The 13,411-nt window shown below is 32.5% G+C and overlaps 1 protein-coding gene across 4 annotated transcripts in view; it reads left to right on the forward strand.

The window, feature by feature from the left end:
- The first annotated feature begins 6,838 nt into the window (after nucleotides 1-6,838).
- The window catches only part of LOC115976388 (acyltransferase-like protein At3g26840, chloroplastic), a 67,932-nt gene continuing 61,359 nt past the window's right edge, over nucleotides 6,839-13,411 (forward strand). For 2 of the 4 annotated variants that reach the window (XR_004088306.1, XM_031097630.1), the window contains exons 1-5: nucleotides 6,840-7,447; nucleotides 10,841-10,892; nucleotides 11,131-11,186; nucleotides 11,535-11,693; nucleotides 11,940-12,044. Coding sequence is in view for 3 of the 4 variants with exons in the window: in XM_031097630.1 (XP_030953490.1) it covers nucleotides 7,063-7,447; nucleotides 10,841-10,892; nucleotides 11,131-11,186; nucleotides 11,535-11,693; nucleotides 11,940-12,044 (757 nt within the window). In the remaining variant the exon portion in view is untranslated. Of the gene's footprint in view, nucleotides 7,448-10,840; nucleotides 10,893-11,130; nucleotides 11,187-11,534; nucleotides 11,694-11,939; nucleotides 12,045-13,411 lie in introns of all 4 variants that reach the window. The other 2 variants (XM_031097631.1, XM_031097628.1) reach the window with 2 other exon arrangements.

Here is a 13,411-nt window from a genome sequence, read left to right on the forward strand (position 1 = left end):
GTCTCTTGACATCTGCAATGCGAGTCGCCGAGGCACTGGCATCTTATAACCAACTATCTCATCATAAAACATCTTCTGTTCACGAAGTAACCAGTCCCACTCTGCCCTCATGGTATTGTGGACTTGTGCATTATTTCGTAGGTTGGGATTGATTGAATAGCTGAATTCATCTTCTAGTACCCAGCAACGACCCATCGCGATGAACACATCATGTGGCCTGTAACGATAAGGGTCACCCATTGACACTGACTACAATAACATCAAATGATTGAGTTAACAATGTGCAGCAACTGTTAGTAAATAATGTATAGCTGCATAACATGGTACAAGACTAAGATAATTCTAAATTGATGTAGTTTTACATGCTAGATCTATATGTGGCCCGTAACATAAACAAAAGAATAATCGTATAATGATGCATAATGCATGGCACTGTGTGAATCAGAGATGAGAATCTGGTCAAGCACACTGCAACTATGCAAATATAATTGACTCATATTGCTGTACATATATGGAAATACACTATAACAATGGGAGCATGGGTACTCCCGTTCATGTACCGTTTTTCCAACCTGTACTGACATGACAAGCCTTGATACTCATATATAAAATTTTTATGATATTTGGACCATGAGATGAGCTTATAAATGCTCCACAATACTGAATGGATTATTTCTATCCCACTAACTTCTTTGATTGACTAAGCTATGAGTTGCAACGCCTTAAGCTCAAAACCTACAATGCAAAACAAGTTTGGATCTACTTCAACAAATGCATCATTAAAAGTTCCAGCAGAGTAACAACTACAGACATACACAGACCACGATTAAGGGAAATGGATTGGAAAGAAAAGAGATTTCGTTAATATTCCAATATACACGTACGAGAGTCTAGGAAGCGTCGAACACATTATGGTTGGCAGACCTACACAACTGAGTACAGATACCACCACAACAGAGTTCACCATAGCAGAATAACCATGGTCAAAGCTATACGAGAAGAGGTGTGAGTTGGAGGTGTACTATTGATGGCATGGGTTACGAGCTCCTAAGGCACGATCAACCGAGTTACCTAGAGACGAACCTACCAACATACTTGCTTGTCTCGAACGGGAGAACAATCAAATGCAAAGGCAACTAGACCGTTTTCATGCAGTCCAAAAGGCTAGGAAACATCTATCAGGGAAGGCACAAGAGTGGGCCATCAAGTCTATTAATGAAATTACTAATTTAGAGACTTCTCAGATTTAAGCAATGATGATTTCCAAAAATTCCTACCTACGAAAATTAGACGTTGTTGTTAATGTCTAAACATTCTATGTAAGACGTAGTGTTATTGTCAATGTCTAACAATGATGATTATGTTCATTCAACTAAAGTATGGAATGCATTAATGCATGATATGTGAGTCCCACCACCTATGGACACATATTAACAAATAATTGATAGGGAGACCAGCATACAATTTCGTCTATAGTAACCACTTTTATAGCTTTTGCATTGCTGATTTGTCAATAAAAGCCTTCTAGAGTTATCAACATGACCATAAATGTTGCTTATCATATTCTTATAATTATGTGTTATTCTTCATTTCACTAACCATCTTATAAAAATCTAACAAAAATAAGTTATATAGTTGATTACTTCTTGCTATGGTAAAGAATCTCATTCTCTTGTGATTAAAATTTACTACAACAAACAACCAAAATCACACCAATGTACTCACATAACATTCATTCAACCAAAAAAAAAAAAAAAATCAGTACAATATCAAATGAAAATAACATTACCGTAAATTTTTGGTATGGGTTTTTTACCTGAGCTGATAGAAATTTCAGTTCAGTCCGGAAGCAGTTGTGGATTTGTGGAGCAACAATGGAATTTAGTTCAGACTGAAAGCAAGACAGTCTGAATGTGAGGAGAAGTAAAGTTATAACACGAGCATAACTCGATTCTATAGATATTGATTTTGCTTTATAACTCGATAATTTTATAATCCGGTATATAACTTGATTTATAGTGATCATGTTATATACGGATTAAAAAAAAATAAGAAAATGCCATGTTGACGAGTTAGGGTGGCAAAAATCTCGTCCAAACTCGATTATAGTATGATCGAGTTTTATGAAAAACTTGATTATGGTAATGTCGAGTTTCAAAACAGGGACATATTCCTAAATAGTTTGAGAAATGAGGTAAAATGCTGGAAAGTTTGTGAGAAAGAGGCAAATGCCCATTTTAGCCTGCAGTAAAGTTAAAAGAGTCAGATTGAGTACGGTCCATTTAAGGTTAGATGACAAACTCCACCTCCAAATTGTTATAAGTCCCATACCAAAAAAAAATTGCTATAAGTCAATTGGGCTATTAAAGCTATTGAGTATATATAGATATATATATATATATATATATATATTTATATATATGGAGTAGGCATAATAATAATAAGAGATGATTTTGGTCATATAATTGTGGGGTCCACACGAAGGCAACTAAGGGTCCCAATTTTAGTAGCCTCATTTCTCATCGCTGCGTCCAATGCAATTGCCATGGGGATACTGGTGTTTTTAATGCAACTTTGAAACTTAATTATGTAGTGCAAGTGCTCCAACACTTGCGTAAGGCCAAATTTAACTTGCAAAAGTTTGGTCAACTCTTGAGTGATTGGTTAGGGTAGTTTGTTTAGCTTATGCAGCGATAGTTTCAAATGTATGTAGCAATAGTTTCCCACGTATGCTTGTAAGTTGGAGCAAGAAGAAGAAGCTTTTAATTAAAAAAATAAGTGCTTTAAGGTGTGAAATTGTGAAGCCAGCAAATCTGATGTGGCACAATATTAGATTGTTAAAAAAAAGTCAAAGACATGTAGCGATAGTCTCCAACGTATTCCTGTAAGTTGGAGCAAGAAGAAGAAGCTTTTAGTGGGGAGTTGGAAAGATATCCGGTAAAAGTTGAACCAAAAAATTAATTAAAAAAACAAGTGCTAAGGTGTAAAATTGTAAAGCCAGCAAATCGGATGTGGCATAGTATTAGAATGTAAAAAAAAAAAAAAAAAAGTTTCAGTTTTATAATATATATAAATAAGGGTATAAGAGTAAGTTCATATAAACTACATTTTCTATCATTTTAATTTTCTTTTCAATCAAACAAAAAAGGTTTTCATCTCTCCACTTTTCCATACCTCTATCCAAACATAAATAAGGGAAACTAAAATCTTTTATATCCTCCCATTTTTTCATCCATTCTTCATTTTCTATCTTCCAATTTTTCCATCTCTCCAATTAAATGGATCCTAAAAATTTTGTAACTCAACTAACATTTTGTAGTACCTTCAATAAAGACATCCAAAATTAAAATTCCTCATCTCTTATTATAATTATCAACTTATATAATAAAACAAACAGAGACATTATCTTTCTTTTTTCTTTTTCTTTTTTGGAGGAAAAATAGAGGTGTGCGCGCCAAAAATGAGGCTGATGGGCTGGGCCTCACTTGGGCTCACAATCTATTCATGATGTGGGTTTTGGATTTCCTAACTTGGGTAATTCCCAACACAGAGACCCAACGAGGCAACTTCTCCCTAAGAATTCCCCTACTCCCACTGTTGTTATTCTCCTGTTGCTCTCTTGCTCCTATTCTCAGTTTTCTTTAGAACCTTTCAAAAAACCCCCTCTTCTCCCTCATCTTCTCATATTTATAGCCCAATAGTTAGTGGGGAGTTATAATTACTCTTGCATTTAGTGGTAGGGGAGGTCTAATGTCGTTATTGCTAAGTGGATGTTTAGTTGAGAGTGAAATGTGGTGAGAGTGGCATTGGAACTAGTTCCCATCTAAGTAGATTTTCTCGACAGCGACATTCCCTAAGGCACTGCCGGGTGGCTGAGAATTGGTGAACCCGAGCAGTTGCCTTAATGTCCGACAGGTGGTACACCAGGCGTGATTCGGGTGAGGAAGTGTAATGCGTAATAATTATGACCATTCGCTCAATGTGCTTCAAGGCGGCATGACACTTGGGCCTATGGTCCTTGTGGGCCTAGGGCCCAGGCCTCATGGTCCATATTGTTAGGTCAAAGCCCAAGGCCCAATTGGGCCTAGGGTCCGGGTGCCATACAAGAGGCATTGACTTAGTTTACTATATAAATTTCAGTATTTTCAATATGATATTGTGATTGGCTAGAACTTCTTTTTGGTAAGAATTTTGGCTGGGATATATATCTCTCTCCTGGGATCTCATAAAATGACACCCTTTTGAGGTTTTTATAAATGTAATATAAGAGTTCATGCCCTTTCACACTGTTACTTCCTCTAATAAAATATTTCTTTCTGGTAGATTCATAATTATTTATGCAAATTTCAAAAAAATTTCATCCATAATTTGGGTAGGAATCCATTTTTTAATGAAATAATTCCATTAAGGAAGTCACAATGTGACAGGACATAGACTAGGCCTTGAGCCAAGGAGAAGATTCATTTTTTTAAAGGACTGGATAGTATAATTTTGTGAAGACTCTAGCCATGTTGTTCCACGATAATCAATCATAGTTATTTTATTCAAAAATAAAATAATATATCAATTATTTTTTAAGAGGGTTTCAACCTATTACATCTACTCCTGATAATAACTCTTTAGTATCAGATCAAGATACCAATCAGTTTTTGGTGTGGGAAGAATTGAATCTCAGATCTCTTATTCAATCATCAAAGGCTTACAATCTCTTTATATGATATAAATAAATAATAATAAAGATTTATTAACGTGTGCCCTTAGGGCATATATTAATAAACTATTTTAGGAAACTTTTTATGGAAAAACGAAAAAGTAATTTACTGTTTTGACAGTTTTTTTAATTTTCTATAAAAAAAATTTCAAAATGGATGCTTAAGATAAATATGAGTTTACATAATCAATTTCTCCTCTATAAATAAATAAACTATGGAAAACTGTGTAACGCATATTTGCATATCTTCCTTTTCATTATTTATAATTTCTTTCTTACTTTTTTATGCTCCATAAAAATTTGACTCTGATCTTTTTTAACCAAGGAAAGGACAAACATGCTGTACATTTTAATATTTTAATTAGATAGACATGTTCCTTTATTATTTATTTTAATAATCAGATAGACAGGATTGAGAGGCTTGAATCTTGACTCTCTCGAGGTATTCATCTGAAAATGTCCTAGAGCTGGCCTAGAGCTGTACTTCTTATAAATTGTTATATCTATAGCATTACTTTATCAATAATACAAAATAATCCATACATTTCCTTATATTTGTGTAATATTTACATATTATAAGATTAAAGCATTTTCTGTTCTAATAAAATTAACTTTAAATTTAAATTTTTACTTAAATATTTATTTGAAGAAGATAGTTAACATACTAAATAATCTAAATTATTAAAAAATTTCTCACAATAATAAAAAATAGAATAGAATAGTACTAGAAATAATATAACATTTTTACAATTATTGATATAAAGTATTGTGATTGGAATAACATTATATGCGCAATGCTACAAAAAACATTTTTTAATGATAAATTTCACAACTGACATTCTAGTATTCATCATCATATGCTCTACCATTGAAATCACTTTATTATTCGCATCAACAACTTACTAGCTAGAAATTTGTAAAATTTGCTATAAAATACGTGACTCCTAGACTTATTGAACATCAAATCCATCTAGTCTACCACTAACACTCATTTTATTATACATCTCAATTATATGTCGACTTACCCAGGGCCGACTAAACCATAGATGCAATTGATGCAATCGCTTAAGGCCCCCAAATAAAAGAGGGCCCCCACTTATATTAAAAAAAAATTATATATATAATATTTATATATATTTTTTAATTACAAAAAAAAAAATTAAGTACTTTTATTGGTCAATAAAATGCATTAAAAATGTCATATTGTATCCTAAAATGCAGAATATTGCACAATGACAATGTTCATAACTTGACAAGACAAGACTACACAATACATACAGCATTGCACAATCTTGTCCACAGGCCACAACATATCACAAGGCCATAAGCTAAGCCCATAGTTGATAGTTCACACTTTTGACTTCACAGCTGGCCCCACATGCCATACAACCACACACTAATTAATAAGTTATCACAAATTTTTTTTAAAATGCAAACTCTTACTTTATCAATTATTATAAATTATACCATCATGCACCTTTAGTATAGTGGTCACTCCACAAATATAAATGCTTGTGATGTGTTGGAAGCAAAGGCCGGAGTTCAAGTTTTCAGGAGGGAGCTTCACATACATATACACTTAGATTAAGCTAAAGTATAAATTCTATCTTGTATATAAAAAAAAATTATTATAAATTATCACTCCAATTAATAATTTGATTTATATTATATCAATTCATTTGTATTATAGTGATACTAATTTATTGAAACATGTAATAAATTAATATTTATTTGTGCAAGTTTAGATTTTACAATTTAAAAAATGGTCCACTTAAAATTTTTGCTTAAGGCCCTCAAAATTGTTGAGCCATACCAAATCATAAGTAATGAGTGGCGAAGAAAAAAAAAGTGAGTCAATGTGAAAATGATAGACAATCAATCTCAGTCTGTCACAATAAATAATTGTCCAAAAAAATGTATGATAAAATATGGGGTTTTAAAATTACTCTTTTTATATTTAAAATATAAAATATAAAATTTTTCCCCTCTATTATTATAAGAAGGGGTTTACAGCGTGGGAAGCAACCGTCCGTTAAATTGAGTAGTGACGCGCAGAAACAAACAAACATATAAAAATGAAACGTTTCGCTCCACTCCTCATTACTCGTAACTATTAGTACTTCCCCTTCAACCTTTCTCTCTTTCTTACCACTAACTATTTATTTGTCACAGCTCAGCCTGTTCCTGTCACTACTATTATTTGCATAGTATCTTTATTATTTTAATTCTCTCAGATTTTGAGAGGCCTTTCTACTTCTCTCCGCCGAGAGGACCGCAAGCTTAGCTAGTACTGCTCTCTCTCTCTCTCTGTACTGTTTCCGTGCAGCAGCAGAGAGTTTACTAGCATTGCCATGGCGGTCACCGGAGTTTCCATTTTTCCCGCCAGTTTATCGCCGGTTATCCGCCGGGATTTTACGCCACTGGTCGGGAAGTTTAGCAAGTCAAAAAATTCAATTTCTTTTCGGCGACTCGCTGTTTCCACCGAGCAAACGCCAACGACGACAGCTACTCCGACTCCGACGACGCGTCGTTTATCGGAGAAAAGTGAGGAATTAGGAGAGGCAGAAGTAGCGGCAAGTGTTGATGAGGTGAAGCAGAATGGGAGAGTGTGGAGGGAATACTTTGAGCGATCAAAGGAGTTGATAAGCAGATCGGATGGTGGTCCGCCGCGGTGGTTCACGCCCTTGGAGTGTGGTCCTCCGTTGAAGAACTCTCCTCTGCTTCTCTTTTTGCCAGGTCATCTCTCACCAATCACTCTTTCCATATTTGCTAATGAATTATGATATTGATTACTTTTTTACTCAAAACTGAACATTTCCATTTTCCCTATTTTGTCGTAAAATTTTATTATTTTTGTCTCAACAAATAAATTTTTTTGGAGCTTTTGTATTAACTTTTTTTTTTTTTTTTTGTGTGTAAATAATTGATTTTTATTAATTTTTAGTAAATAAATAAATAAAAATTTCAACAAAAACTTAATTGCACACGTTAACGTTATTACTTATTACAGGACCAAGGAACTCATTTATAAAAAAATTAATTTAATGATGTGATATTGAATATTCGTTTTTTGTTAATATTATTTACATGATTTCCCTTTTCGTAGATTTTCTGTCCATGCTTTTGGTTTATGACCTTTTGGTAATCACCAAGCAACAATTTGATGAAAAATATTTAAAAACTCTAGTAGTGCCACCATTGGTTTACTGTGGAACAGTATTACTTTTTCTTTCTCAAGAAAACATTTTCCAAGATTCATTTTTTGTTCATAACAAACTTTTGCACGGTTGGGACTGTAAAGGTGTGTCCAGTGACAATTGGGTTACTCACATGGAGGTGAATCTCAAGTGTGAGGTCCACTTCATATAAGAGAGTGCATACATGTAATATCACCCTTTTTTCTTAATATGTCTTTACTGTCACTTCCCATACAGTTTTTTAATGCACTTTTACTTTCATGAGTGTACAATTATGCACTCTCTCATTTACGAGAAAAAAAAAAAAAAAATCATTAAGTATAATACCGCCTCCTCATATATGACATTTAGCATTTCGGATACAAATCCTCTAAAAAGCAAAACATAAGAGGAATTGTGAAAATTTCAGCGATATACTTGACGTCGATATACCAATGATAAAAAGTTTTTTTTTTTTTTTTTTTTCGTTTGTGGTTTAGGATAAACGAAAGTATATTTTTTCAATATGTTTATTTTTATATTTTATATAAATTTGGGTTAAAGTTGGATGTAGTAATATGTAGTTTATACTTTGTAGTCTTTTATATTTGGTAGTTTCAAATATAATTAAAATTCCTTATTTATTTTTTAAAATATTAAATTAAAACAAAGGGCAAGACAAATATATATATATACAAATTGCATTATTTAAATAAATTTATATAAAATCCAATTCAGCTATATAACTTTTGATTTATTTATTTCACTGTTATAAGTTTTACCTTTATTCAATTTAGTTATTTTGTCTAAATTCGTGCCAGTAGTTTTTCTAAAGCTGACATCGTTTTGGAAATTCAAAAAATACTAAAACTATGTTCTTTTGGAACACTTAATGGCATTGGCAGCCTCTCAAGTGGAAATGGAAGGACTATTGAAAATGAATAAAAATTATAAAACTGAAGTGAATAAATCAAAAGTTACATTATTGAATTCAATTTTAGATAAAATTAAAAGATGCAATTTGTAATTTACCACAAAAAAAAAAAAAAAAAAACAAAAAAAACAAAAAAACAAAACAAAACAAAACAAGGTGTGCGTGAACATGTTTATTGGGATGGAGATTGTCACTTGTGGAGAAGACCTTGCAAAAAAACCTGTCCAATTGCTCTCTTTCTGATTAGATTTTCAGTTACAAACCATTAGAATACTTTGGAATAAAATTTTATCATATGTGTGTGATTCTGATGGGCTAAAAGTTTTTGTAATAATTCATTTTTTGAATTCAATAAATTTCTAATGGTTGAATGAGAGATTTACACCAAAAACTGATTAGTATCTTAACCTAATGATAAAAAGAAAATCAGAATTGCTATAGGTTGAAAATTCTCAAGAAGAAAAAAAATATAATTTCAACCTATGGCGTTAACCTAAATATGATGGACCAATGCATATATGACTGATGTGTGCGATGAATAATTGACTAGATTGCCGTAGTAAGGTTGGACGTTTATGCTACTATTATATACGGTAGGAACATAGTATATAAAACAATTAGTCATTCATCAAATTTTAAATTTTTGTTTGGCTCCCAAGGATAAATTATTTATTTATGTGAAACAAATCGTTATAAACTCCATTCAAAAATCATAGTCTGATAAATTTTTGACTCCGTCATTATGCACGGTCCAATTTGAGGTTCATTAATGTCATAAGTCATGATCCTCTTTTAATTTTTTAATTTTTTTTTTGAGAGAAATGATCCTCTTAAGTCTTAACATAGTGGGCGTGAATATATATATACTACGATTAAATTCTTATAATTTATTTTGTACCGCAATTCTTTAGCCAAATGCCCATTTTATTTAGAATCTGTTGTTTAAAAATTTAAATTGGTAAACCTTCCCTGCTCTTTTAAAATACCAATTAACACTTTGTTTTGATCGCATTTTCTTTTGGTATCACAAAAGAGAAATGCAATGGATATTTATGATTTTTACTACATGAACTTAAAAATTGATGTGACACTAATCACCCAAATACATTTCAAACATTTATTTATTAAATGGTTGAAGTTCAAGAATCACATATATTGTGACATCACTTATAATTTGTTGTGAAATTATTGTATAATGTATATGTGAAAAAAAAAAAACTAGTATTTAATCTATTGGACTTATTTTCTGTTAACTTGCATTTTGTGATAGAACATGTCATCCTTAAACATAAGAAAACTAACTCCAAAAGAGTTTTTTTTCCCTTTTTTTCATTATTATATTTCTCTTATATTACACCATGTATGTCAAGGACATATAAAAATGATATCTATGATTTTATTGAAAATTAATTGTTTTTTATACATTTTATGATGAGTAACGCTGTGTTCACAATATTTTTACAATAATTTCACAAGAAATTATAAGTGGCAAATTGTTACCAATTCTATTCTAGGCCTACCATTGAAATTATTTTGGATAAACTACGTATTTGATCCCTATTCTTTACATTATATTTCAATTTGTTCTTTAACATTTCAATTGTGTCAATTTAGTTTATAATCTTTCAATGCTGTGTCAATTTAAGTCCCGAAAATTGCTGACATGGCTAACGGCCAAAATAAAAAATTAGTTTCCAAAGATTTGGCAATAAACTAATTTTTTATTTTAATTGTTTGCTACGTCAGCAATTTTCATCCAACAATAACGGTAGAGAGTAGAGACTAAATTGACACAATACTAAAAGGTTAGGGACTAAGCTTATTGTATTTTCTGTTAAAGATTTTAAACTTTAAAGCTTTTTAGCAGCTCCTTAAAACAGTGCCAGGCTCACTTTCGTATGCATCTCAAATTGATTATTAAGCTTTGTATCCATATCAAGTTTATTGTTACTATTATTGTTATTATTATTATTATTACTAACTTCTTCTGTATACTATTTTTACTTTGGAACTTTACAGGCATTCTTAGCGTCGGGCTTGGACTCATTAAGAATCATTGTAGAATTGGAAAGTAAGTATTCACCCCGATTAGAATTCTATGAACAATGAGTACCATCATTTTTTCTTTGAGTTATCAAATAGAAGTAATGGAGAATTTGCAAGCTACTTGTCATACACAAAATTCTCCACTTGCCATCAAGAGAGAAATATAAAGACATAGAAGAAAGAAAGAAAGAATGGCTACCGGCTAATAATTTATAATTATATGACACTGCCTAATTTATGAGTTTTTTCCCCTTTGGATGTAGGATTTTTGAGACATGGTGCTTGCACATTCCTGTCACGGATCGAACACCATTTACAGGTCCTCTCTCTCTCTCTCTCTCTTTACTACCTTTTGTTACTGCATGAAATATACTTGAGAGTCTGTGTATCATTGGTGATAAATAGTGTAGCATTAACTGTCACATCAACTGTTGCTCTGGTCTGAGGTTTAAGGTACTCATATTGAGATCAAAACATAGTGCCTGAGCTGTCCTATGGGAATTCTAATGGCGTATCATGAAGAGATCAGTTGAGAATGAAACCAACCTTTCTGTCTCATTTGACATTTTATGAAAATAAAAATCTAAAAAATAGAACATAAAAGTAATCACTGTTTATCTTTCTTTTCTTATTTTGAATCTAATTACCGTAAATTTTCATGGTTTAGACCTGGTGAAGCAGGTGGAAAAAACTATTCGATCAGAGAACGACCGTTCACCCAACAGACCTATATATCTTGTTGGAGAATCTTTTGGAGGATGCCTTGCTCTGGCTGTAGCAGCTTCTAATCCTGATATTGATCTTGTGCTAATTTTGGCTAACCCAAGTAAGAATTTTGTCTCTTTGAAAAAACCATTGCTTTCAGCTTTATCTTTTTCCCCCATAAAATGAGCAACTCAGGTAGAATAAAGAGTTATGACTATAGAGAGGTCTTTTAAAAAAAATGCTCTTAGTCACTTCAACACTCAAGAATATTAGCTTCATAGTAGATGACATTCACTTGATTTTTTTTTTTTTTTTTTTTTTCCGTTTTCTTACTTTTTATATTGCCTAATTAATGTTCTTTTCACAGCTACATCTATTAGCCGATCTCAACTACAACCGTTAATGACATTATTGGAATTCATTCCCAACCAACTCCCTTTTAGCCCTCCTAACATGTTGAGTCTGATGACAGGTTTGCTTTTCCTGTTTCCTCCTTTTTTTTCCTAGTTGTTTGAAATACATATTCATTTCCATTTGGAGCTAACATAGCCTACAAACCTGTTCATATTCATTGAATGGTATTGTATTTACATGTGATACGTAAATTTTATGTCAGGAAAATGAATTTAACATGACATGGTGATATTACATATAAGATTCACCACTAAATAAGGGTTTACATTTTTTTTTTCTTTACAAATCAAATAAAAAGAAATAATTATAGACTCAGGTTATTGGGTTTGGGAGACTGGGAGCAACATCCAAATCTGCAAGCCATGTGTGTTTGTGGCTCGATTTCCACCAATGTGGAGATTTGTGAACAATGGCTCGATTCTCAGCGCTTGGGTGCAGCCTGTAGGTGGAATAAAGCCCGTTTTCAGTTGGATATGCAGTAAGCCATGTGATGGAAAATAATTCCTACCCTTCTTGGGTGTAGGAACTTGTGTGGCCAATTGAAAGGCTCTCATCTTAAAAGATTTCTTCTCCCTTTGGGATTAGAAACTTGTGTGATCAAAAGTGTTGTGGAAAAGAGCCTCCCAAATCTCTCCAACACAATATTGATTGTGAAAATTTATTATGGATTTGAGAAAGATCTTAATTGGAATGAATAAAATGTTGAAAAAAACACAACCACACACATGAGAGAACACCAAGGATTTACATGGTTCAGCATTGGGCCTATATTCACAGGTAGCAATGAGGAGAAAATTTTACTAGCAAATATGGATATTACAAAGGTAGTATAGAGGTACTCTCTCAAAACCCAAACCCCAAATACACCCAATGAGCTCATTTTCACAAATAACAAAGAATAGAGAAGTTTCTTTTCACTACCCTATTTGCTGCACTGCACAACCTCTCCAAACAATTAAGGGGTTCTCATATAGCTAACTAGTCTTCGGCATGTGGCATCCTGAAATCACTTGAACACAACTAATTAATTGTTTTCGAATATGAAGAGAACACAAAGCTGTAGCTAACTGACATAATAAGTATTCTATTCGAGCCATGTCACAAGTCTCCATCTTGGCTTAAATTTGATCATGCCTCAGAAATGAAAACTCTCTGTTGCCTCCATCAAAACCCCTAAAACTGTTGAAAGTCTATAAAAATAGCTAGATGAAGACTGCTGATAACTTGATTATGTTGAAGGCTTTCAAATCATACATGGAATTTCATTTTGTAGTGATCAACAGCTTGTAGTGAAACATTTTTAGTTACCCTCGTACAACTGTGACCATTGGGAAATGGTTATAATTTGTTGAATTTGCTGATTGATCTTAGGTGATTGACCACGTGATGCCAAGATAAAAGAGGCATAATGTGATTCTGTAATAT

Source organism: Quercus lobata, chromosome 2, assembly GCF_001633185.2.
Source record: "Quercus lobata isolate SW786 chromosome 2, ValleyOak3.0 Primary Assembly, whole genome shotgun sequence".
NCBI lineage: Eukaryota > Viridiplantae > Streptophyta > Magnoliopsida > Fagales > Fagaceae > Quercus > Quercus lobata.